The sequence below is a fragment of the Acipenser ruthenus genome, chromosome 9 (genome assembly GCF_902713425.1).
Source record: "Acipenser ruthenus chromosome 9, fAciRut3.2 maternal haplotype, whole genome shotgun sequence".
In the NCBI taxonomy this organism is placed as follows: domain Eukaryota; kingdom Metazoa; phylum Chordata; class Actinopteri; order Acipenseriformes; family Acipenseridae; genus Acipenser; species Acipenser ruthenus.
Window position 1 is genome coordinate 15,286,640 of NC_081197.1, and position 27,145 is coordinate 15,313,784.

Here is a 27,145-nt window from a genome sequence, read left to right on the forward strand (position 1 = left end):
TAGTTATTCAGGACACTTTCAAAAATACAAGCAAGGTGCAGATGATTGTATGAAGGAAAGCAATTTATAAATCCCTCTGCAACAGCTTTGTATTTCAAATTTTGCTAACCTTGGTCCAGCCCAATGGAATTCATTCTTGATTGCCCCATTCTACTGCGTGGCACTGAACCACATAGAGAGCTGTTCTTTTAATTGTTAGTGATTGTGAAGGGTGCTGGATACAACTCAGCATTAGGGACTAATCTGACCACCAAACTCACCAGTAAACTGAGTTTTGAAACCAGGCCAGCGGTAAAAGAAGAGAAAGGCTTGCGAATGAGCCTGATTCAGGTCTTTCAGTGTCACGTGGTAGAGATAGGTTCAGGATGGGGTCATCGTGACTATGATCACTGTTGACAGTCTATGTGGAATGAATTCTCAAGGACCTCCAGTTTCTTGATGACAGGTGTTCACATCTGAAAACCTCCAATGTAATTCGCACTAATTGGCCCCATTCCAGACATGGAGACTGAGCTACACCCCTTTCCCCCTTTAGTTGGACGCTTCCCCCTTATCAGGACTTTGGCACATTGGAGGGGCAGTGGGGGAAACTCACACTGTGGTTGCCTGTCTGTGTTATACTGCACTATTAAATAAACAGAGGGCTTAAGTCTCCAATTATGTTTTGCCTTGCACCTGTCACACACACACACACACACACAAAATTATGCATGGCCTTTTTTAATGAAAATAATTTACTTTAAAAAAAAAATAAAAAAAAAAAAATAGAAAAATGGATCTGAAGATTAAAATCACTTTTACTTGTCCTATTTTACGACTTTGCTGGAATGTGCACAGTGTTTGTGGTTCCTGTGAAGGATAGTGCAGTGGATTTAGAATTTTTTTTAATATTTTGAGACACGAGTTAACATAATTTTGTGTCCTTCTGAAAGAAAACTGTGTAGTGTAAATAATGGGATATCGTTCTTTATTACCCACAATTCTGAAAGAATAGGAAATGGTAGCCATGTAATCACTTGACCAGGATATGAATTTGGGACCACTTAATGCCGCCCATACTGTTTTAGACTGTTTATTTGTAAATTAGATAAAATGTCCTATTTTTTATTTTTTCTAAAGACGGAGCTGGAGAATATTGAAGCAACTCAAGGCATGTCAGCGGAGACAGCAGTCACCTTTCTCAGCAGGCTCATGGCCATGGTTGATGTGCTGGTGTTTGCCAGCTCCCTCAATTTCAGTGAGATTGAAGCGGAAAAGAACATGTCTTCTGGAGGCTTAATGCGACAGTGCCTGAGGCTCGGTCAGTCTGTGTGTCTGACTTGTAGACAGTGTGCATTTAGCAATTACTTCCACGTGAGGGGATCTCGAACAACCTTTAACTGAACTCTGAACGTGTGCTTTCCTAATTTCTTTCAAAACAACATGTTAGTTTTCAATGCATTTTCATTTCAGTATTATCTGGTATTTTTTTCCCTTTAAAAAGACTAACACTTAAGTTGAGTTTTACATTTCTACATACAAGTGTAGCTTTGTGCAGACTCCTATGTCATCATATAGTGTACAGCTAGCTGCATTGATGCATCATAAAACACCACGAACCCCCTTTTAAAGTGAATGCAAACCTTTTCCCCACAGAAGCAACAATATTAATAAAACAACTTAGTTGCAAGCAGGGTCATTATTGTTCAAGCTGTTTCCTGCTAGTTATAAAGCATTGACATGTCTGCATTCCTTTCAGAAACAAATTATATAAATATTTATGGGAAGTAGGAAAAATATAAAATCTTGGAAATAAGAAAATACATTTTAAAATAAATATTGGAACCTATGGATTAATGCTGAACAACTGTGTGGTATATTCATTTCCCTTTTTAACACTCTGAGCAGATCAGTCCCTCTTCAAATATTTGCAAGATTTTTTAATGAGCAAGGTGACTGACAAGTGCAGTGATACTCCAAAATACCCCATTGTCTTACCTATTTTCTAGGAATGCATAAAGACTGGGTTTAGGTAATTAATTTCCTATTTTATCAAGACCCCCTTTTTGCTCATGGTAGGACTCAAATTGCAGTGTTTGGACAAGGGATGCATTTCATGGAATGTCACGTAGATATCTTGAATACTTTCTGAGATACAATCCATGGGTGTATGCTACCCTCTGGTCAACATTGACTATATGAAGCACTCCAAATGTGATATGTGATGTGATATTTCCAGTGAAGTGAAGGTTGTTGATAGCTACAGACACAAATTACAGCAACCCCTAGAATTATATAAACCTCCAAAATATAGAGAAAACACAAAAATGCACTGACCACAGAAGTCATATCTTCAGAACTATTCCAGAGAAACCAAAACACTTTTTTCCATAACAGAAATCTAAGATGGTGAAGCTGGAGCAGAATGGTTGATTGGACATGAAATGACTCATCTTCAAATACAAGCAAATGCTTTTGATGAGTAATCCATCTCTCAAGTGCTATGATATCCCAAATATTATTAATTAACTACCAAAGCACATTTGAATATCTGTTAATTTTCCCCCCAAAAATGGGTTATTGCAATAGGGACTGGAAGCCACCAAACTAGTTTTTCTAGACACCAAACTAGTTGTTCTGCATGTATTTGTGTGTCCCAATTGTTGAAGGGAAGCTACATTTATTAAAATGTTATGACTTTCAAGAATAAACCCTAATCTTGCTTATATTTAACTGAATAAAATGTCGTTTGCCAGTGTGTTGTGTTGCTGTGCGGAACTGCCTGGAATGCAGGCAAAGACAACGTGACAGAACGACAAAGTCCTCAATGCCGAACAGTAAGACTCAGGAGAACCTGCAGAGTGCGAGCGGAACAACTGCTGCCAAGGTAATCTCGCTTGTCTACTTCTGTTACATCCTCAACCTGGCTTTCAAAACATTCCTTTGTCTACTTGTCCTTACACATATCCAGTGATCTAGAACAGGCTGCTACAGAAAGGGTTATGTATTGCTTTTTGTTCATGATTTGCCAGTGCACTGAATTTAATAGCTTAGCTCCAGAACAGTACGGTGATCATGTGATGTGGGGCTGTTAATAAACACAACAAATTACAATAGGACTCTCGCTAGTGCCAGTTGACCTACAACACGAACCAAGGTATCATTATGAAATGCATGCTAATAGCAGCTGCAGAAACCAAACGTCAATATCATAAGTCAAACATTCACAGCTTTCTCTGTTTTATATTCAAAGGGTTACTATTGATTTGTGAAATACAAGTATAAAAAACATAAAACAAATACCAGACAAGGCACCTAGTATGGTACAGATTACAGTCATCAGTACTCTGAACAAAGCACTAGTCTAAACAGGGTTGGTTCAGATTAGCGAGAGTCAGTGTTAATTTAGTTTGTTACACCATGTACGGTCATATGGTCAAAGCATTTACTCCAGTCTTTAATTAACTGCCTGAAAGGAGAAAACCCAACAGTAATGTAAAATACTAAGAAACAAATCATTTGAGATTACTTAAGATCCAGTGGCGGCTGGTGGCCAAAAAAAGTGGGGAGGCAGAAAAAAGGCAGAGGGCTTGGGGGTCCCATTAAGCCCCCAGCAGCAGTAGAATCTTATTATTGTATTCCGACTGACAACACTTTTCATATTATTATTTATTTATTTATTTATTTATTTGGCAGGCGTCTTCATCCAAAGTTACTTGCAGGTGTACAGGGCAGTACTGTACAGGGTTACAATGCAAGATTAATAATACAGTATAGTTTACAGAAAGTGCAAATAATGCTACTAAAATACAATATGAACTAGGATTACAACAAGTTATATCTACAATGTCATATTAGTAGTGCCATAGTGCAAGGATAGTGCATCAGCTGCGGATCCACTGATGTGATGCTGAGGTCAGGCAAGTCCCGGCATAGTAGGAGGAGTAAGTGCAGTCTAAACAGGTTTTACTCCAATTCGGCTGTTAAATTAATTTTCTCCACTAGCCAACAGAGGAATGAAAACAGTAGCCATCATAGTTTATTATAATATACTTAGCTGTTACACACTGCCAGTGTATGTTTAAAAATGCACTGTGTACAACCTTAATATAGCATTTAGATTTCAAGACCACGTCACTAACATACTTTGCATAAAATATTTTCTAAACAGTTTGCTCAACTTAAATAAATGACTAACAAAATAATTATATACTGACCATACAGACGAAACAAGGGTGAACAAGTTTGCCTGCACTGGATAAAATATGAGCATACAAGCGTGCAGTGTCTTCTGGGAATAGTAGTTTATCTGGTACATGCTGAAATGTGTTTCCAGTCAGCAGAAATACAGAAGAAAACTACAACCCATAATCCACGCATGTCAACAACACTGACTTTGCTTTTTTACTTTGGTTTAATGAGATTAAACAGTCAAGGGATTGTCCACGCTATCAACCCGCGACACAGTTTATTTTTTGTCTACTGACCCAGATTTTTTTATAATTTTTATACTGTTATGGTCGATTTTCTTTTTTTTTCTGGTCAAAATCTCCTTCAACCACTCATAATCGTGCATACTCAGTAAAGCAGTGCTTCAGCAGGGGGCGGGAGGGTTTGAGTTGCTCCTCCAATTAAAACCAGGAATCAGACTATGTCATCTGCCATTGCTAGTACTGTGGTTAATAGCAGATAGGCTTTGTAACGAAACCTTGCCTCCTCTGAGGAGCCAGAACTGCTGTTACTATATAAATGATGATTCCTGGGTTTAGGTTAATGTCATTTATATAATATATATAATTTTTATTTTGTTTTCACTTTTATATTTTGAGGAGGCACTGCTGCCCTTGCCTCCTCGATGGAGCCTCCACTGTTAAGATCCCTTTGTTTACATTACATGTACATGTAGTTAGTAGTTTCATGCAAGTTTTGTGAAGTCAATAGGAGTTCATTAAAGACTGGAGTAAACTCTTTGAAAATAGGGCCCATAGCTAAGGCCCTGTGAAATTCACGGCATAATTAAAACGACAGGACTAACCTGCAATTCAGACCTAAACTTCCAGATGTCCGTGTAGCCACTCCACCTGGTGTCTAAACTCTCCTGAATTGCAACGCATGGTAAGGGACTAGTGGATCTTATACAGTGGTTTAAAAGCTGTAACATTAGAGTTCAAACATATAATAAAATTGCAGGATTAATAAATACATACCGAGCACTGGCACAAGAGTTGCACAGCACAGATGCCAGTATAAATCAACAGTGTGTTAAAACTTTCCACAAAGTTTATGAAAATTTGATGAGCTACTAAACCCTGATCAAAGCATTTTGTTGATTCTATGATATATATATATAAGGAAACAGTAATGGAATTTCTTTGACCGAATTTTGGAGAAATGCAGAACAACTATTTCCCAAATTAGCAAGAAAGGCGGAAAGATATTTCTCAGTTGTTCCCACTTCTGTGAATGTTGAAAGAAGTGTTTCTTCATATGGACACAGAGCAACGTCAATCCACGAAAGAAGACTGGCGATGCTTAAGTTTAACAGAAAAATCTAATGAACAAAAACTGAGAATGGATTTTTGTCTTTCATGCAAATATAAGTAATACTTATGGTCCCCTTATGATCAATCTTTTATTTTACATTATATTCAAAGAACAAAACAAAACCAATAATAAAAATAAAAGAGACACCCTATATATGTTACATAATCTATGAAATGCGCAGATTCCAGTAAATTGTTATAGTAACTATACTGTTCAGGGATCAGTACCAGAAACAGGAAATCCATTCAAAAATATATCTCCCCTTCTGTTGACGAGTTACATATTTGTGCCGGTGAGATCCAGATATCAAGAAAATGCTTTTATTTTATTTTATTTTTTTAAACAAATGATTTGTGTAAAAGTGTACTGGTAAATTAAAACTATAAATAATGTATTTATACTTATGACTTCTCTGAATTAATATTGAAAAGCAGTTTCCTTTAAACATCCTGTTAAACATATTCACAGGGATGTAAGGGTTAAATAAATGTCAGTAGCCATCTACAGAGTTCTGTATATTAATCTGCTAATACGTACTGTAGTAATGGGATGAGCAATTCACATGGTTAATGTAATGGGGTGATTGTTTAATGAGTGCTCATTACATGGCTTACTGTGGAGGCTATATCGACATCTTGTGGCAAGAGGACTAAATTACAGGTTAAAAAACCAAGTTGTGAAAAAATACAGGGCCCTACCCATAGTGTTTAAAGATAAATGCATGCATGCATACTAACACTCATACATAAATTGTACTGTTGAAAAAGTAATAAGAAACAAGAAGAAATTGTTGTGTTATTTAAAAGCATAAGTAGATATATACATACAGTCTACCACTTATTGCATTTTGTTTTTGGTGCCCTCTAATGGTAAGCTAAAAAATGTGCAATTTTAAATATAATCTTACCTGAATTCCAAGGGCTTTCCCCTATCTTGGTAGCCCCACACACATCATTTTACAAATGAGTAAAATTGATTTCTTCATCCCAGAATCCTGGCATAATACATGCTTTAACTCCTGGGGGTGTCCATTTTAAGTGTCTAAGTTTGGTTCATTTTAAAGTTGCAACAGGAAATTAAAACATCAGGTGACTAGAGTTTTTTTTTAAAATAATTAAATCATCTTTAGTTGGAATTTATTGTAGTTTATTTCATCATTGATTGCATAAACTATATTCCTGAGTGTCAGCTGAAACCTACGAAAACTAATTACATATACTAAACACCTTTATACAACAAAGTGATATGTGATAATAACAAAAGTTATATATATATATATATATATATATATATATATATATATATATATATATACACACACAGACGTGCTCAAATTTGTTGGTACCCCTCCACAAAAAACGAAGAATGCACAATTTTCTCTGAAATAACTTGAAACTGACTAAACTAATTGGCATCCACCATTGTTTATTCCATATTTAATAGAAATCAGACTTTGCTTTTGATTTTTTATTCAACATAATATTGTAAGTAAGAAAACAAATGAAAATGGCATGGACAAAAATGATGGGACCGCTAACCTAATATTTTGTTGCACAACCTTTAGAGGCAATCACTGCAATCAAACGTTTTCTGTAGCTCTCAATGAGACTTCTGCACCTGTTAACAGGTAGTTTGGCACACTCTTCCTGAGCAAACTGCTCCAGCTGTCTCAGGTTTGATGGTTGCCTTCTCCAGACTGCAATTTTCAGCTCTTTCCATAGATGTTTGATAGGATTCAGATCAGGACTCATAGAAGGCCACTTCACAATAGTCCAATGTTTTGTTCTTATCCATTCTTGGGTGCTTTTAGCTGTGTGTTTTGGGTCATTATCCTGTTGGAGGACCCATGACCTGCGACTGAGACAGAGCTTTCTGACACTGGGCAGTACGTTTCGCTCCAGAATGCCTTGATAGTCTTGAGATTTCATTGTGCCCTGCACAGATTCAAGGCACCCTGTGCCAGGCGCAACAAAGCAGCCCCAAAACATAACCAAGCCTCCTCCATGTTTCACTGTAGGTATGGTGTTCTTTTCTTTGAAAGCTTCATTTTTTTGTCTGTGAACATAGAGCTGATGTGACTTGCCAAAAAGCTCCAGTTTTGACTCATCTGTCCAAAGGACATTCTCCCAGAAGGATTGTGGCTTGTCAATATGCATTTTAGCAAATTCCAGTCTGGCTTTTTTATGTTTTTCTGTCAAAAGTGGAGTCCTCCTGGGTCTTCTTCCATGGAGCCCACTTTCGCTCAAAAAGCGACGGATGATGCGATCAGAAACTGACGTACTTTCACCTTGGAGTTCAGTTTGTATCTCTTTGGCAGTTATCCTTGGTTCTTTTTCTACCATTCGCACTATCCTTCTGTTCAATCTGGGGTCGATTTTCTTGCGGCCGCACCCAGGGAGGTTGGCTACAGTTCCATGGACCTTAAACTTCTTAATAATATTTGCAACTGTTGTCACAGGAACATCAAGCTGCTTGGAGATGGTCTTGTAGCCTTTACCTTTACCATGCTTGTCTATTATTTTCTTTCTGATCTCATCAGACAACTCTCTCCTTTGCTTTCTCTGGTCCATGTTCAGTGTGGTGCACACAATGATACCAAACAGCACAGTGACTACTTTTCTCCATTTAAATAGGCTGAATGACTGATTACAAGATTGGAGACATGTGTGATACTAATTAAAGAAACTAATTAGTGTGAAATATCACTATAATCCAATTATTTATTATCTTTTCTAAGGGGTACCAACAAATGTGTCCAGGCCATTTTAGAATATCTTTGTAGAATAAGCAATAATTCATCTCTTTTCACAGCTTCTTTGCTTTATTCTATGACATACCAAAGGCATGCAAGTATACATGATAAAATAGCTTTTAATTTCATCGCTTTTCAGGAGGAATGAAGCATTATTTCAATGAGCTGTAAGGGTACCAACAAATTTGAGCACGTCTGTATATATATATATATATATATATAAAAAACAACAAAGATTGTGAAAATGTGGGTTTGAAAGATATGCTGTATATGTTTTGCTTTAGACTACCATAGAGAATGTCCCCAGTAACCTTTCTCCTATCAAGGACCCCGACAGACTGCTTCAGGATGTGGACATTAACCGTCTCCGGGCAGTAGTCTTCCGTGACGTGGTGAGTCTTCACGAATGTGTGCTTGACCTGAGCTATTCCAGTATTGCATTGTAAACAACCTTTTCATTCTCCCAGCCAATCTTCATGGTCAAAATGTAGTTTGTGTCAAGAACTGTGTAATAGAAGCTAAAGCATTCAGTGATTTGATAATCAGGCTCTGAATTTGCTGCCAAAATATCATTCTCGTAATACAATGGTATAACAAATATTTTTTTAAATGTTTGTACATGATTTACGGAGTATCATTGTGAGGTAAAAGAAGCATTTAACTATATAAGGCTAGTACAGTGCAGCTATTTAAAACAATCTAGTAGTTCAAGATGGTCGGCAATAGAAGATTACATTACATTTCATCGTGTAGGTTGATTTTATTCAATTCAGCCTCAATCTGTGATTTGAAATCTTTCTTTTAACTGTAGCTGCATGTCTAGTAAGAAAATGTTTATTAGCATATTCTGTTATGTTTATTACATGATATATATATATATATATATATATATATATATATATATATATATATATATATATATATATATATATATATATATATATATATATATATATATACACATACATACATACATACATTTTCACCCTATAGAATTGTAAAGAAACCTGCTGAATAATGTTACGTTAACATATTGAATTACATACGCTTTGTAGTCCATATACTAAACAAAAAAACTGACAAATTGAAAAATGTGTTTTTTTTAAATCTAACATGAATTACTGTACTATTATGGCTTCAGGTAGACTTGCAATATCATTTTGTAGTTGGAGATTGTAGATTACATGATGTTAAATAACATATCTAAATTATGTTCATAAAGGTTTTTTTTTTTTTAATTCTGTTTCAATCATAAAATTATAGCTGTTGCAAAACTTTTGGCCATAGCTGCATATATATATATATATATATATATATATATATATATATATATATATATATATATATATATATATAGTACCGTAATAACATCACCAGCTGTCATTTAAAATTAGGTAGAACTGATGCAGTAGTTGTATCTTTGCAATAACTATCAGCTATGTTTTACTACAGTGAAAAGATTTGAGCTATTCAAAGTTTCATCCACAGACATGAGGCAAGTAAGGATCTGAATTAATTTAATTTGTAAAATGCTAATCACGGTGAAATGATCTGAGCCCTTAATGCAGTTTGGGTTTGTTGGTTGACCCTTCTGGTGAGTGTTTATCAAGTCTCTGTTGAGGGTTTTATGTCTCTGCTTGCAGGATGACAGTAAGCAGGCTCAGTTTCTAGCACTGGCAGTCGTCTACTTTATTTCTGTATTGATGGTATCAAAGTACCGGGACATCCTAGAACCGCAGAGGGAGACAGCCAGGTCTGGGAGCCAGTCTACGAGGAATATTCGTCAAGAAATCAACTCGCCAACAAGTACAGGTTCATATACATATATACAAATATATATTATTAAACTCAAGAGGATGCCCTTTCCTTTTTCAAAATGATTGTGACCGGCTGACTAAACAAGGGTCTTTTGCTAAATAACCACTTTTATCAGGGACATTCCCTCGAAAAATATGTCATATAGTTGAAATAAAATATTTTATCTGCATTTTGAAAAGGGGGAAATACCTCTTTTGTGAAAGATATAATGACAAAAATCTCTTTATCAAAACATTTTTTTTTTTTGGTGGTGAAATGAATGTCAGAATTTGTAATGTAATTGTTATACGTCATCTTCTACAAGACTACAGACTACAAAAAGAAACCAATTATGAATCCGAGAATGTGTGTGTGTGTCTATCTTAAAATGTATGCTTTTAGTTTTTCTTTATTTTGTCTTTTAAACTTAGTAGTTATTAATTTTAAAAAATATGTTTTTAGTTTGAAGTGTCTAGTCAGATTAACTTAATAGAGCCAAGCACCACTGTTTTTAAAAACCATTGCATTCAAACCAAAAACAAAAGTTGAAAAGTTTAATGAGAAAAACCATAACAATGACAACACCATTGAAGAAACCAAGTGATGCTGAATGTGACTGTCTATTTCAAGCCAAGCATGCCGGCAGGGAGCCTTTATGCTGTTTACAGCCACGATCTGTCACTGCTGATTAGCCTGACATTAGACCACAGAACAATAAGATCATAGAACAGATAGGGAAGTAAAGCAGCAAACCCCTCATAAATCGGAGTAGAACCATCATTTTTTGGACAGTGTGGCAGATGAGGTCACAGCCAGAATGTCTCTGGCGAACTAAAGTCCTTATTTTCTATTTCCAAACCTGCACTGGCTGACCTAATTAGCTGCAGATGATGAATGCTAATAAAGCAGTGAGGTATCTGGGAAGCAACTACAGTAGCTGGTACTGGTTGGGAAGAAGGGTCGCTACAAGGCCTGGTAAAATGGTCTGCTTTTGTTAAAAGACAAGACTCGGTGCTCAGGAGGACAGACAAGCATTGTTATAGTTATTGAATTAACTTCATCCTTCGGACACTAATGATATCAACTGATGTTTTTATTCTTTATTCATTTGCTGGTACTAACAGGAAATATTGGATTTAAATCTGTGTTTTTCTTTTACTAGTGCAAGGAGGTAAATAATGTCTTTATTACGCAGATGTCTGGTTCTACAGTTTCAAGAACTACTTAACTTAATGTAATTGAGGATACATCAATGGGTAATAGGCCCCGATCAATGTGAATTTAGGTGGAATTTCTTTGGGTCTTTCTTTAAGTCAGATCGTTAAATGTTATTTTGGGCATCTAGCATTGATTCAGTGAGAACCTCACTATAAACACAATTATAGAAGCTAATGCTGGTCATCTGAATAGTTGACTACTTTTAGTCCTGACAATAATGGATTTTTTGAAAGCCTTAATGATATTAGGATCCATTTATCACAGCCTATTATCAGAGGTGCAATCACAACAATATGCACCATTTTTGTTAAGGGAAGGTCGTTATGTAACAACATTTATTGCATTGAAAAAAAAAAGTATGCTGCCCAATTCTATTTTCAAAGTAAACTGCACAAAAACGGACTTACATTGTAACTCTGTGGCAAGTCAACAGTAACGTGTTTGCTTCAGTCCCTCCCTAATATATTGGACTTGCCACTGAAAACAATACATACAAGTTGAATACATTGAATAAGCCTTCTAGTCAAATGTATGTCATTGTCATTGTCATTTAAGGTTATTTTAGTATTTCTTAATTCATCACTATAGAGTGTTTAACAATTATGAACGAAGTATTCCATAGAACTATTTTCTTTTATTTTAAATAACAATAGTACACTTAAAATACAATCTACAAAACCTAACTTGCTCTCTTTTTTATAATATAAACATGTAATTGAAAGGCAAAAGCCTAGGCTTATAATTATTTGTATGAATAGAAACCAAACATCAATGTTCATTGTAAAAATAAAGCACTCTGGTTTCTGTACTGTGATTTTTATATATATGTACTTTGTTTTATATATATATATATATATATATATATATATATATATATATATATATATATATATATATATATATATATATACCAATGCAATTCTCTGTACATAGATTGTTTTTACTAATCCGGTCTGTCTGAACTGTATCAACTTTGTCAACCCAGTGCTTACACAGCTTTACTAGGGGGGAACCGACGCATCTCAGCTCTCTAATTCTTCCATCCCTTCTCATCTTTGTACACTACCAGCTTTAGTGACCCTGTGTGAGTGCATTAAGTACACGATGGGGGATTGAGACATTTCTCAATGTTTTCAAGGCATAGCTTGTGCATAGCTGAACACATCAGGGCAGGGCGCTTGTAGGCTGACCCTGAGCAACAGAAGGTCTATTCCCAGCTCTGCCTGCTAGACCAAAATTCAAATTTTGCCTGGAGAAGTGTCAATAGTTTTCTGTTTTCTATTACTAAATGACAGAGGACACTGTCCTAAAGGAACTGCAATTCTGGTCTTTCGGACTGCCGAGAAAAATAGGGGCACCACTTTATACAGTGCTTGAAGGGCACTTGCTGTAAAATGGATTATGTGTCTCACTAACATGGCAGGGCCCAATTATGTGTCACTTGATGGAGCAGCCTCTGAAGGGGTTGTGCTAATGCTTTATACAACAGTGAAAGAGTTGTCGCACTGCAAACGGAATTTCTTTCAGCAATAAAAATGAATTTTACAGAAGGACTACTCTAGGATAACTGGTACTGAAAAATAAATAAAAATGCATGTGTATATCAGTTTACACATCTGCTGTTTTGAGTAGTGTTGTCGTTCCTACACTACTAGATCAGTCTGCAGTTCTGTGTGGATTTATCTTTCCTAGACCTGTCTACAGGTCGCTGTGCTGATAGAAATGTGATAAATATGTATCTGTACATATGGTTTTAAAGACCCAAATGGTGAGCTGCCATTTTACAATAGCCTTAGAGCTGTACAATAGCCTGTACAATTGAGCATACATTTGAATTGTGTTGTATCAATCTTTTTTAACCAGGTATATTGTATAATAAAATAGGAATATGTGTTGCATTTCCATGTGTATGTAAGCAGCTAATACATATAATAGACATTGACAAACATTTTAAAATCCCTAAATTTCACCAGGAAATCCTAATAGACTGTTATTCATAATAGAGGGAGATCTTCAAATGTTCTCCAAATTAAAAGGTACTGTGTTTGTCTTGGTGAGAGGGAAGTTTTGGGTACAAAATGTCAGATAGAACTTGTATCCACCCACAGGGCTAGCTTAATATTTTTGTTTAAAACACAACAACTTACTTTTGCTTTGTATCTGTGTTTCGTGAATCCAGTAATGTAATTGTATTGTTCTTATTCTTATTGTATTTTTTTTTTCAGAAAACCCTACCGCTTTCTCTGAGAGCATTAAAGAGAAAGAAACCCCGAGTCCTTTCGAGGACCTTCACATAGAGAGCTCCCTCCCACACACAGACTCAGGGATTGGGGAGGAGCAGGTCTCTAACATACTGAATGGCTCAGACCTAGAGACCAGCGCAGGCCCTGATGCCATGAGTGAGCTCATCTCTACCTTATCCTCCGAGGTAAAGAAGTCGCAGGAAAGCCTCCCGGAAAGCCCAAGCGAAATGCTCAAGCCAGCCTGCTCCATATCGAGCATCAGCCACGGAAACAAGGGAATCAACGTGAGGGAAATCCTAAAGAGCCTGGTGGCTGCACCTGTGGAAGGTGCAGAGTCTGGGCCTGAACCGTTGCCCTACCCAGATCCAGCTGTAAAAAGAGAAGCACAGGCTATTCTACCCATGCAGTTTCACTCCTTTGACAGGTAATGAGACCAGCAAACAAGCTTACAGCTAAAATGTTATTTAACACACTGTTTATCAAGCCTTTTCATTTTAAACGTTACAAAACTAGCAACAAACAACTCAAAAGATTAATACAATTACAACAGTTGCCACCTAAGTTGTTTTGTAACAATACTGATTTTGGTGGAGATTGCACACTGGAGTAAACAGGGATGTTGGTCGCTAAGTTCAGTCGTAGTATCTATGCATCATACTCCTAGTTCCTATCTTTTCCCCTTCAGCTTGTCAGCTTCTTTAAAAAGATTAGGTTAGCATACTAGGTACTGATATCTTCCATTTTAGTACTGTACCACTTAGCCATTCGTAATCAAAATTAAAATATAAAAATAAGAATTCCGAATGAAGCCCGCTTCATCTGGTAATCATCAAAAATATCTTTGTCACAAAAAATGTTGTCTTGATAGCTATAACATGCTGTGCTAAATTCAAATCAGCTTGTTGCTATAGTGGCCTATTCAGTACAGTCAGTATTCCTGGCGTACAGTATTGGAAAACAACATTTAATAGTAATGATTCATGTTATAAGCAACATGTGTAGGTAGTGCTAATTTATTCTTTCTCAATTGGTAATATGAACTGTAGTGTTTTAAAAGCAGCTCTGCCAAAATATATTCTCTTCATCCATTAAAGGTCCAGTATTTAAAAAAAAAGTTTGTAATAATTTGCAAATTAACAGTTCTCTTGGTAAGTTTATATTCCTATTAAAATCCATTACTACTTGCATTAATCTGTTCTTCTGGAGTCCAGAGATGAGCAGATATACCAACAACAAATATCCTAACTAAAATTTACTACTGGTTAACCGTGGTCTCTGTCCAAATTATTTTTATTTAATGTGTAAAATGTCTATGAGGTGTTTTTGAGAGTTACATGATACTAAGTAACCATGTTTAGTACTGTACATGTTATACATCACACCGTTTCAAATTGTCCAGCTGATACCCCCAATCTAAAACTGGCACACTGTTAACACCCACCCAAGCACATTCTAGTGATGCCACTGGTCAACTGTATCATTGAAATGCAGATAAACTGTTTAACCTACTCAACTACAGTACCTAATGGTTTGTACCGATCATCTAGGCGTCATTATTTTGGAAAAGAGGGCAGTTTGGATAAGGTGTGTAAATGTATTGTAATGTTATATGTACTTGATCAGATCTATGCATTGTACTAGGCCCATCTCAAAATGTATAGCCACTTTAAATGGCACAGTTCGTTAGTTACAGTTAGTCAGCTGTTTCGCTTGTAATAATGTCAGCACATATATTAGCAAAATGGAATTAAAGCTGCAGTCTCTTGTATATTTAAGCTGTCACATTTAATTGACATCCATGTTTCCTTTACAACATTTAGAGTTGAGCAATGAAAAATGGGAGCAATATTATTTTTCTGGCCTGGCACAGCCACTAAAAGGTACAAGAGGTTTTCAGTACTATATTATATTATGCACTTTGAAGCTTCTCCATTGGCAAACAAGCAAGGTAACAATAGAAATAAACACTATTCAGCTGTTATAGATATATGTTGTGCCTCTTCATACATTTCACCTTACCCTTACTGCTAGTTACGCTTTGAAAAAATAAAATCACTTCAAGTCAAAATGGATTAATTACTGACCTCATAGCACTGTGATACCTTAATAGGATTAGCAGAAGCAGCACAAAGCAGGCATTTTCTATCATGCTTTTATTGAAATACATTTTTTGTGATTTGGTTCAAGTAAAAGAGGCTTTTAAATTCAAATATCTTCGAGGGAAGCTGCCCCAAAAGAAAGATGCCCCCACACTAATGTATATGTTTATTCACTTTTGTGATCATTGTTTCCTGTGCCTGTGTGAATTCTTTAAACTCAAGGCTCTAGAAGAGATGGTAGATCAGATCTGGATTGCAAGAACAATGCTTGCTCCGTCTTTAATGTATGCAGCAAGTGGAGTACTTTTGAACGTGAATGATGAGGTGATATTGATGAAAGGAGGAGATTAAGGTCTCGAGGGCGTTGATGACAGATTAAACAGAAGCGGCCCTCTGCCACACAGAGCCCAGGCCTGTCGCCTTCACCGCTCAAACCCATAATGGGAGGTGGCAGCCTGAAATGAGTTGCCACGGCAAAGTGTATTATTTTTGAAATGCTTTCACACAAATCAGCAAGCGCCGCATTCAACTTTGTTTTATGCTTTAATGTCATCAGGAGGCACAAATTGGTGTGTCTAATTGTTTGCCACCTGCCAGCGAAATGAGCTGCCAGTCCGGACAGAGGCCTTCGATTGTCTGTCAGTCGTTCAATGGATTGGGAGTGACAACATCAAAAATTTCCCTTCAAACTCTGAAGCTTTGAGCTGCCTTCCTGAGACCCCTCTCTCTAGTGTTTCAGGACAAGCGCATTTTTCAATTAGTGTTCAATATAATGCTGCCTCTTGCCTCATCTGTCCTTGAGTGATTGCACTATGACCGATCGAAATGGATTTTTTTTTTTTTTCATTTTGGACAGCTGCACATAAAATGCAATAGTATCTCTTCACAGTTGGATTATAAAGTCTTTTACAAGGAAACAATATGCCGGTGCAAAGAAAACTGGGGAAATAATAAAAAACAGAATAGGTGAAGCGTATTGTATTGAAAACGATTTACAGAAGATCATTAATAAACCCCACAAATAAATACAGGTTTTACTTAATAATTATTATATTTGCAGTATGTGGTTAATGCTATTATTTAAGAAATTATTGATATGTTATCTGCTGTAAAACAAAATCTAAACAAAGACTAGTAATAGGTATTAATATTTGATATGTTTGTGCATTATGTGGGCTACCATGATATCACGCTTCATTAACGATAAATAATTTATACTGCAAATAAAGATCTCTAAATTAGTTATGAGTTAATAGTAAAGCAGGTCTTAATATAAAGTGTTGCTGATGTGTGTAATATAAATAGCTGGTCTTCACTTGTAAAGCATTCCGGAGGTTAAGAATCCTGATCTGTGATAATATAAATAACTTGCTTCTCTTATTGAGGCTATTGGGGCTGTAGTGAAGAAATTAATAGAAAGAGGGCAACAGAAGACTAAAGCTCAAACATTACCTTCTGAGCAGTGGATAGTCTTCCACTGGAGATGATGGGATATATTTACAGTCAATAAGACATTGACTAAGACTGAGGAAACTTAATATTTTATACAGTCTGCATTGTCATCAGAGCTCAAAGCTGAAGAATATCTCAGAGGTACGTAAATATTTCAGGTCAGCCAGTCATTCTACTCTTTGAACATCTCTTAAAGTGGCGTGTCAGACGAGATTACAAATCTAACATCGCTAACATTCTGACATATTCCACTTGTCTGCCAGTTTTATAAGTGTATTGCAACCTCTCGGTTTATCAGAAATGTGCTTTCAGGTTGGTCTTCCAGATGGTCCATAAAAACATGGTAGTACTGGGGAGTATAGAAACAATAAAAGTGCAGGAGGAAGGACACCGTTGACCTGCTAGCTGTAAGAACAGAACCAAGGCCAGAAGAGTTGTATATTGTGGCTGTCACATGGCAAAAAGCTACCGATTGAGAGTAAAGAAGTCCAGTTTTCATTCTGATTAACAGATACCTGTGCAGATGCAGTATCGAAGCTTTGCACTTTACCATGTAAGTCAGGTGAAGATTATCAGCCAATGCAAGGCCCTGTGCCTGTAAACACTTTGGCCCAGATCTGCCAAGGTGTTGCGGCACCCTTTTTTCCTCCCAGGAAAGTGCACTGCACTATAGCTTCGTATGAGCGATCCACCACAGTATTTTATTTTTCACATTATAAATGAAAACAACATCTTTGAAAATATGAGTAATGTCTAGGGGTTCACATAACTTTTAACATTAGGTTCTCACGTGATTACCAGCAGAAATGATTTGGTACTCACCAAAATTAGGGGTCATCACCCAGCTCCACCCTCTCCTCCGACAGTTCAAACAATTGGGATGGCAGTGTCAGAGACCACAACAATAGTTTCTGAATGTTTAAGTAGGTTTCGGATTGCTGGTTATTACAATTTTTAACAAATCATCATGCATTCTCTATTTATTTCAATATCCTACCACTATATTTCCGCCCTGAGGATTCAAAATGCAAAAACACAACAGTATTTATATAAGGATATAACTGAGGGCAGAAATATATTCTTTTAAGTAAAATGGTTAAGTTAATGTATTTTTGTTAAACTCACATTTAAGTGTACCATCTTTCAAACATTGACACCTCCTCTCAGTTTGGGAAACGAAGCGTCAACTACCCATAACTGCATCCCTCTTCTCTGAATGGACGGCTTAATATAATCCCTGCTATCATTGGTTGTTTCAAGCACCCATTAAAAGAACATTATTGATCTTATGAACTAGAGTGATTCCACCTATCACTCCTCCATTAAAAAAAAAAAAAAAACTTGAAGCAGCCAATGATAGAGCTAGCAGGGTGTGACTGTAGTTAAATTGGAACCCTCCTGGAGATCGTTGACAGAGCCCGGAGACCCTGAGTCTCTGTGAAAAATCCAGAGGTTAGGCAGGTATGGCGCACCTTGCAAGCATGAGCACCCTCACTGCCTTTATGAAAAATGCTTTCCTGTTAAATGTACTGCCTTTGCGTCTTAAAGAACAATATGGAAGACCACATTTTTCTTTATTGGTTCACATGCGTACCTGCGTACCAGTTATGTGAACCCCCGGTAATGTCTACCAATGCCATATCAATGATACAGACCATGGGTCTTCATGTTTGGTACATACGGCTGTACTCCATAATTCTCTAGAACTGTTTCACTGCCAAATTGTGTTAACCTCTGGCCAGGTCAAAGACCATGCATTTGTTACAAGCTTTATTTTATGATCCTGTCTATCAAAATGCATAATATTCGTTGCAACCTTGAACTTTTTGTCAATACTTCATACATATTTCTTACAATTTACACCCGCTACTCATTTTTTCATAAATCCAGACTTCATGTTTACCAAGCAGTCTATCTTAGATGCCATTCCCCCTAAATTATGCCTCCAGGGATGTTGTTTTTTTATTTTGTTCACAAAAACACTGTATTCTATTTTATATTTTAATTATATGTATTATTCATCTACAAAAGGGTTGTCTGGTAAAACAAATAGCATCGTTAAATAATAAAATGAGTATTTAGACAGCAGATTTGTTTTTTTAAGCAAGTAACTATATTCTCCTTAGTGCTTTTTTCCCCTATTTTGTCAGGACCCTACTTAGAACCATTCATTTACTCTTTCTTTTTTGTGAAATATATTTACCAAGAAATAATGTTTAAAATATTTTATTCATATGCCAAACATTGGTGCCAGAATTGAAATAACATCTGACAGAAGTGTTATTAAATCATCCCAGGACTGCAGTCAAGAGGGTGCTGTGATCTATCACAGAGATTCATTTCAGGTGACACTGAAATATAATCTGCCTCTCCTCGAACACTTACACTCCAGAACAAATATGATTTGCTGAGAAGGGAGTTTGTTTTCTTTGGTCCCTGGAAGACCTCTAGGTAATGAGGTGTATGTTAGCCAAACCTAATCCCATTCCAATCTAAATACAGAAGACGTGTACAGTTTGTCATGGCTCATAGTTACAGTGTTTTACAGAGCTTCATGGTCATCAATTAAATGTTAACAGTCAGTTTCAAGGAGCAGTTTGGGAGTTCATTATTATTTATTTATTTTTACATATATTATAAGTGCATTTCAGAACATATTACACTTTTTAAAAGTAATGCTCTTGAACCAACAGTAACATTTTGGTGTTGAAAGAATATACATGATATTAACTACTTATAAATACTTAACTAATTATAGATAGCTTCATTTATTTATGCATTTGACTGTGGCCAGGGAAAAAAAGAGAATAACAATTTGAGAGAAAGAAAAACACTGTCTGTAAGGAATAATAAAAACAAAATAATAAATTATTAATGAGCTTTTTACATTGTTATACTTTTGGTGAAAGGCAAAGGGTCTGTTTTCTGAGTGTCACCCATATGTCTTCTGAAAAACCTCTTGTGTGAAAACGGTCAGAAGAAACAACCTGCTGCAGCTCTGAACAGTGTTAAACCAGCTCCATTTATTTGTTCAGGCTTAAAATAACAAAGCAGGACAAGTAGAAGGAATGTATAAGGAAATCCATCTGGGATGTTTACATTTCCTCCAGTTATTTCTCAGATGAGGAATAAAGTCACATGCGGGTTGGGGTTTCTTGAAAACATTTTTACATAGATATGAATTGCCAATGGTTAAAATATCTATACAAACAATATGTTTTGAAAAAAATAAAAAACACAAAAGGTATTGCAAAAGATGAAAATGTTTAGTTCTGTGCAGATTTACTGCTATCTGTCTACATCACTTATCTCTAAATGTGCTTCTGATTGTTCAATCCTGAAACAGATTGGTCTCCCACGCTCTGATTACTAATGGTGTTGACTGTGTTGTTTGCCCATGCAGGAGTGTAGTTGTGCCAGTGAAGAAACCCCCACCTGGCAGCCTGGCAGTGAACACGGTTGGTGCAGCCAGCGCGGCAGGAGGTCTTGCTTCTGGAAGCACACCGAATATATTTGCTGCAGCATCAGCGACACCAAAAAGCATGATCAACACAACAGGTGAGTCACATTTAGCAATACCTCTTTACATTACAGAACCGTGCGCCCCCTGCTGTGCCACCATGAAAATGGTAACTTATTAACATATAATATTATTACTTATTATTTTATTTTATAGTTCCCTATCAAGTACAAAATGTAACAATTAACCATACGGTAGTGGTTACATTTCTGTTTCAGGGAACCAGGATTATAATAATAATCTAACGTTACATTTGGAATATGCAAATATTTTAAAGACCGTGCTACAGCTGAAAAGTTGCTGTTGCTTCCTGGTTCTTCATGTGTTGTAGTTTAAACTCACTCCAATGGTCTTATCTGCAGTCAGACCTTGGGCCGGACCAAATCAAACCCTGATCGCTATTGCGAAAGGCCAGTCGCTATTGCGAAAGGCTGATCGCTATACCAAAACCAAAACTAGCCATTTCCAATCCTCGAAAAGGGGCGGAGAGAAGTTTCGCAGTAGGAGGGACCACCGAAAGTAACATGAAAACAGCTGTTGACCAATCCCCAGCCGGTATTTATGACCTTTTGAAGGGGTAGAAGCAAGGCAGTAACATGCGAAAAGGCAGGCGAAGACTGCCAGGGCAGGAAAAAAAAAAAAAAATCTGTGTTGTACTACTGTTTCGTTTGAATATCAGTGAATGCTATTACATACAACTACTACTAGTAGTAATAATAATAAAAATATATTTATTATTATTATTATTATTATTAATAATAATAATAATAATAATAATAATAATAATAATAATAATAATAATCTGCTTTTATTTTTATTGTGTAAAATATTGAAAAATACGGACGCGAGTTTGAAAGAAAACACACACACACCCGCGCACACACACACACACTTGGCAATTACCTCGTTTCCACGATGTCTGCAGCATCGTGCTGCATTGTTCTGTCACTGTTATGAAAGCGTGCCACATTGTTTTCATGATTTTTGTAAAACTCCATACCGTGCCCTGGCTTGTGTCAGCACCATGCAATGTCAGCATCCTCATACCCGACTGGCATGATGCTGCCCAGAGCCCTGTTGTGCACCAGGCTGTATAGTAGGCTATAACTGCACAAGAACAAAGATTTAAAAAAAAAATGTCGGTTAACAGTACCGTTACATATTATACAATAAGAAGTCTAATGAAATGCTATCCAGTGCCATGAAAAAAAAAAATTGATTGCAGATTTTGTTATTTTTTTTAAACGGATAGTCAGGTAGTTGTTGTTGTATTATTATTATTATTATTATTATTATTATTATTATTATTATTATTATTATTATTTCTCCTGTCGAAAGCCCAAAGCAAATGTCAAAACTTCATCTTGATGCTTCTGAGGTGACAGTTAGGCTACCATTCTAGGTATTATGTAATTTTGTTATCTACACGGATTTATACGGTTCAAGGGGACCGCTTGGCATGCTGATAGGGTACAGCCAAAATAAAAAATGTGTGCTACCTTGTTCTGACATGCTGAGAATTTGGGCTTCACATAATCCCTCTGTAGGCCTACATGTTGAAGTACTTTACGAGAGTAACCAAATGTTAAAAACTAAAAGTTAATATCTTTAAAGCGGTAAAAATATTCATACGTTCTTTATTAGTATTCTATTTTTTTTTATATTTGCTAGCCTTGGGTTTGATCGAAGTTCAATGTAATGGAGCACTGTGCCTTTAAGAAATTAATAATTTGAACAGAAGTAGGTGACATCACAGATGACGTGCGTGTATGTCCATGGACTTAAAAATAAAAATGTACCATAGTCGTAGCTTACTACAAAGATAAGAAATAAAAGAAAATATATCTAAAAAGCTTCACCATCACTGAAAGAGACACTGCTTCAAGCAAACCTCTCCGTGAGTAGAAAACAGTTTATTGTTTGTATGTATTAAAGGAATAATACGTATTGCTTTATTAAACATTTAACTTGAACTGTGGCAAAAAAAAAAAAAAAAAGTACTAGGAATAAAGAAGAAAATGGTCTTGTGCTTGTTTCATTTAAGGGTGCAACAAAAACAACATATAATATGATAATAATAGGAATAATACATATAATAATATCTGATACTGTAAATTATTAAGTTTAAATTATTCAGTGTTGTGTGCAAATGCTTTCGCGTCCTTGTTCACTAAGTGCTAACTTTGATTTGGTCCGGCCCCTTGTGACCTACAGTGAAGGTATCAAGATGCAGCCGTTTATCTAGAGCATTGTATTTCGTGGCCTTCAGAGACAAGCAAGATTTAACCAGTACCCCATGTTATCAGGAAAGAGGTTATTTGTGCAATCTGGAGGTTGAACACTGTGCAAGCTATCTTTCAAGCTGCGTAGTGAACTAAATACCAACACTGAAGCTGTTCTCTTTCCAGATTAATTATACCACTAGATGTCTCTCTTTCCACCTGTATCTTTTGCCTGAGTTTCCTAGTCGAGACAGACCAAGTTATAAGAAGAATATGTGCTATAATAAATAAAACAGGATTAATAAGGAATCTCTACAGAGTAAAAATTGCTAAGATTCCTTTAAATGTGTTGCTAGACACATACTGTAAAGAATGGCAATGGATCGCTGTATATATCATGGTTATATTTTAATTGATCTTTTGAATAAAAACATGTCCAAACCTAAATAATATATACAAATCAAAGGAGTGTTAATTAAGGCTTCAATCCCAAAGTGAAGTGTAAAATACAGGAAGAGAATCAAAAGATCTTCAACAAAATGACGAGTGACAATATTGAGAGGATCTTACGGTTATTATTATTATTATTATTATTGTTATTGTTATTGTTATTGTTATTGTTATTGTTATTGTTATTGTTATTATTTATTTATTTATTTTATTTTGGCTGCAGGTGCAACAGATTCTGCCTCCACATCATCGTCCTCCTCCTCCAGTTTTGTGAATGGTGCTACCAGCAAAAATCTTCCAGCGGTTCAGACTGTTGCTCCAATGCCAGAGGACACTGTTGAAAACATGAGGTGGGAAACCTTTTTATGCACCTGACTGATAACATTAACCCGATTCACATAGGCTGTAACACTTGGTATGCTGAAATGCTAATAATAATAATAATAATAATAATAATAATAATAATAATAATAATAATAATAATAATAACCCAAGTTTTTATTTTTATTTTGTATTCTTGAGTTGACTATTAGGATATTCATAGTGTAATTTAAAATCCGAGCAGCTGTTATCCTGTTCAATAGGTGAGTTTTCAAAAGCCTTAAAGATTTCAAATCCTTGTCAAATGTAGTAGAATTACATGGTACAGGTAAGTTTTTCAGGTTAGAGGAGTTACATTTTATAGTAATATCTGTATTTTAGAATGTTAATAGATTTCAATTTGACATATACATTTGGAACACTGATATTTATAAGATATTTGAATAATGCAGTTTACAAGGGGAATTCGGGGTCAGTAAATATGAATATAATATTAATAATAATAAAAGTACAAATAATAATTTAAAAAAATTGGATAATAAGCATTGGCAAGGCACATTGTGTGCACTGAAGTGCTTCTCAAAGTTAAATGCATGAAATATCAAGGTGCAGTGATCACAGATGGCAAATTTGCCAGCCATGATGCACTCAGCCGTGGATTTTTGTAATACTCTTTTTTTTGTGTGTGTGCTAATTTGTATTTCAGTGCCTTTTGTGATGTGGACCAATGTCCACTCCGAACCGGGCTGAGACCACCAGAACTCAATTCACTTAGCCCCCTGGCCGGATTCGAACCAGGTCCCAGAGGTGAAGGCCAGTGTCTTAGGCAAGGACATTTCCACTGCACCACCCAGGCTCTGTGATGCCTGTTTACAGCGTACCACATTTAATTTATATATATATATATATATATATATATATATATATATATATATATATATATATATATATATATATATAAAGAAACTGACCCCACTTTCTAATTGTAAAAGTTCAACTTGTAACATGCATTTATTATTTTATATATATATATATATATACTACCGGTCAAAAGTTTTAGAACACCCCCATTTTTCCAGTTTTTTTTTAAATTTGAGCAGTTCAAGTCCAGTGAATAACCTGAAATGGTACAAAGGTAAGCGGTAAACTGCCAGAGGTTAAAAAAAAAAAAAGTTTAGGTTACCAAAAGCTGAAAAATAATTTTCATTTCAGAGTTATACAAAAAGGCCTTTTTCAGGGAACAAGTAATGGGTTAACAACTTACAGCTGTTCTGCAGCAATGGAAGTAAATTAAGCCTTGAAAGTTGATGCTAACAATTCCTACAGGTGTCCCAACTTTTGTTGATTACTTACAAACCCTCTGTCTGTATAAAAGCAGTGTTGGAACAGACTGTGTTACTACACCCTCTTAAGCATTATTTGGACAGTATTGTACTGCAGGAAGTAGTATATTGCTCTCATAATGGCAAGAAAAATGCAATTAACAAAGGAAGACAGACAGACCATTATAACCCTTAAAAGTGTAGGTCTTTCCTTTAGAGAAATTGCAAAGAAAGCCAAGGTGTCAGTGAGTACAGTTTCCTACACCATCAAAAGGCACTTGGAAACTGGAGGAAACTCTGACAGGAAGAGGTCTGGCAGACCCAAAGCCACAACAGAATCAGAAGACAAGTTTCTGAGAGTCAACAGCTTGCGTGATAGGCGGCTCACAGGACAACAGCTTCAAGCACAGCTTAACACTGGTCGAAGTAAGCAAGTCTCAGTTTCAACTGTGAAGAGAAGACTTCGAGCTGCAGGTTTGACAGGTCGAGTGGCAGTAAGAAAGCCATTGCTAAGATGGCAAAATAAGAAAAAGAGGCTTGCCTGGGCCATGAAGCACCGCCAGTGGACTACTGAAGACTGGAAGGAGGTCTTATGGACCGATGAATCAAAATTTGAAATCTTCGGTTCATCACGCAGGGTTTTTGTACGCCGTCGAGTAGGCGAAAGGATGGTTCCTCGGTGTGTGACACCAACTGTCAAACATGGAGGAGGAAACGTGATGGTCTGGGGCTCTTTTGCTGGATCCAGAGTTGGCGACTTGCACCGAGTGAGTGGCACCCTGAACCAAAACTGCTACCACAGCATTTTGCAGCGCCATGGAATACTCTCTGGTATACGCCTAGTTGGTCAGGGGTTCATCCTACAGCAAGATAATGACCCAAAACATACCTCCAGGCTATGTCAGAACTACCTTAGAAGAAAAGAACAAGACGGTAGGCTTCAAATCATGGAATGGCCAGCACAGTCTCCAGACTTAAACCCCATCGAGCTGGTTTGGGATGAACTGGACAGAAGGGTGAAAGCAAAGCAACCTACAAGTGCAACACATTTTGTGGGAACTTCTGCAACAGTGTTGGGAAGAACTTTCCGAACAATGTTTGATTTCCATTGTAGAAAGAATGCCACGAGTGTGTTCGGCTGTTATATCTGCAAAAGGTGGCTACTTTGAGTCAAAAATTTAGATTAAATTTTGTTAAACAAAACTATTCCATGATTTCTTTTTTATCTCCAATTGTTTATTTGTTCTATGCTTTAATTTCAGAGTACATTGAGACATTAAACTGCGTAAATTTCAATAAAAACTGGAAAAATGGAGGTGTTCTAAAACTTTTGACCGGTAGTGTATATAAAACATAGACTTGGATCCCAGCTGTGGCCATGTTATATGTCAATGGGCTGAAATCTAAAAACCTGATTGGCTTAACAGACCAACAGTCCCGTTTAGCTGCCAAAGACCTCACCAGAAGCGGGAAGTAATTTCCCTACACAACCTAAGGGAAATTAAGGAAAAATACTATTTTTTATTCCACCCCCCAGTGGAAAACAACAGCTAAAATGCTAATAATTAAATACATTTAAGTAAATACAATTTTTAAAAAGTTCAATGTTTATATTGACATATAAAAGCAATAATATCCTCCACATCCGGAATTACAGGCTGGTTTACAGTAATAAGCCCTCAACCAAGACAGTCATTATTCTCTGGTAATTTCTTCAATGCTGGGTATTATTCCTTACAAGTTTGTTTGAAATGTAGTTGTGTTGTTATTGTTTGGTATTTGGTTTTTATTTTCAATTCTGCGTTCTTGTTTCCTCCTTTCCACAGCATCACAACAAAGCTGGAACGTGCTCTTGAGAAAGTGGCTCCTCTTTTGCGTGAGATCTTTGTAGACTTTGCCCCCTTCCTTTCCCGTACACTTCTTGGCAGCCATGGTCAGGAGTTGCTGATAGAAGGTACAGGTGCTGTAGAGTTTACCTTTTTTTATTCAAATCGTTGTGAAGTCTGAGTATGTGGCTGCTAGCTCACGCACTGATGGATGATAAGCAGGTATGAAGCAAGTATTTGATAAAAGGTATCTTTTTAGGTATAGGCACTCATAAGGATGAAGAATTCTGAATAAATAGTTGCAAAAAAACAAACCCAAAAATGCACCTTTGCTGCCTTAAAATAAAGCATTTTCATTTTCCATCTGTGGTTTATGTAATACCGTATTTACAGTGATTCT

At 36.3% G+C, this 27,145-nt stretch overlaps 1 protein-coding gene across 27 annotated transcripts in view; it reads left to right on the top strand.

Annotated features, from left to right (window-relative positions):
• The window catches only part of LOC117405087 (neurobeachin), a 349,257-nt gene that overhangs the window by 164,242 nt on the left and 157,870 nt on the right, over nucleotides 1–27,145 (top strand). For 9 of the 27 annotated variants that reach the window (XM_059031199.1, XM_059031208.1, XM_059031201.1 and 6 more), the window contains 9 exons: nucleotides 1,120–1,300; nucleotides 2,736–2,866; nucleotides 8,560–8,667; nucleotides 9,919–10,087; nucleotides 13,516–13,957; nucleotides 20,488–20,642; nucleotides 23,500–23,626; nucleotides 24,304–24,423; nucleotides 26,746–26,879. In XM_059031199.1, the coding sequence (XP_058887182.1) occupies nucleotides 1,120–1,300; nucleotides 2,736–2,866; nucleotides 8,560–8,667; nucleotides 9,919–10,087; nucleotides 13,516–13,957; nucleotides 20,488–20,642; nucleotides 23,500–23,626; nucleotides 24,304–24,423; nucleotides 26,746–26,879 (1,567 nt within the window). The remainder of the gene's footprint in view (nucleotides 1–1,119; nucleotides 1,301–2,735; nucleotides 2,867–8,559; nucleotides 8,668–9,918; nucleotides 10,088–13,515; nucleotides 13,958–20,487; nucleotides 20,643–23,499; nucleotides 23,627–24,303; nucleotides 24,424–26,745; nucleotides 26,880–27,145) is intronic. The other 18 variants (XM_059031210.1, XM_059031219.1, XM_059031220.1 and 15 more) reach the window with 5 other exon arrangements.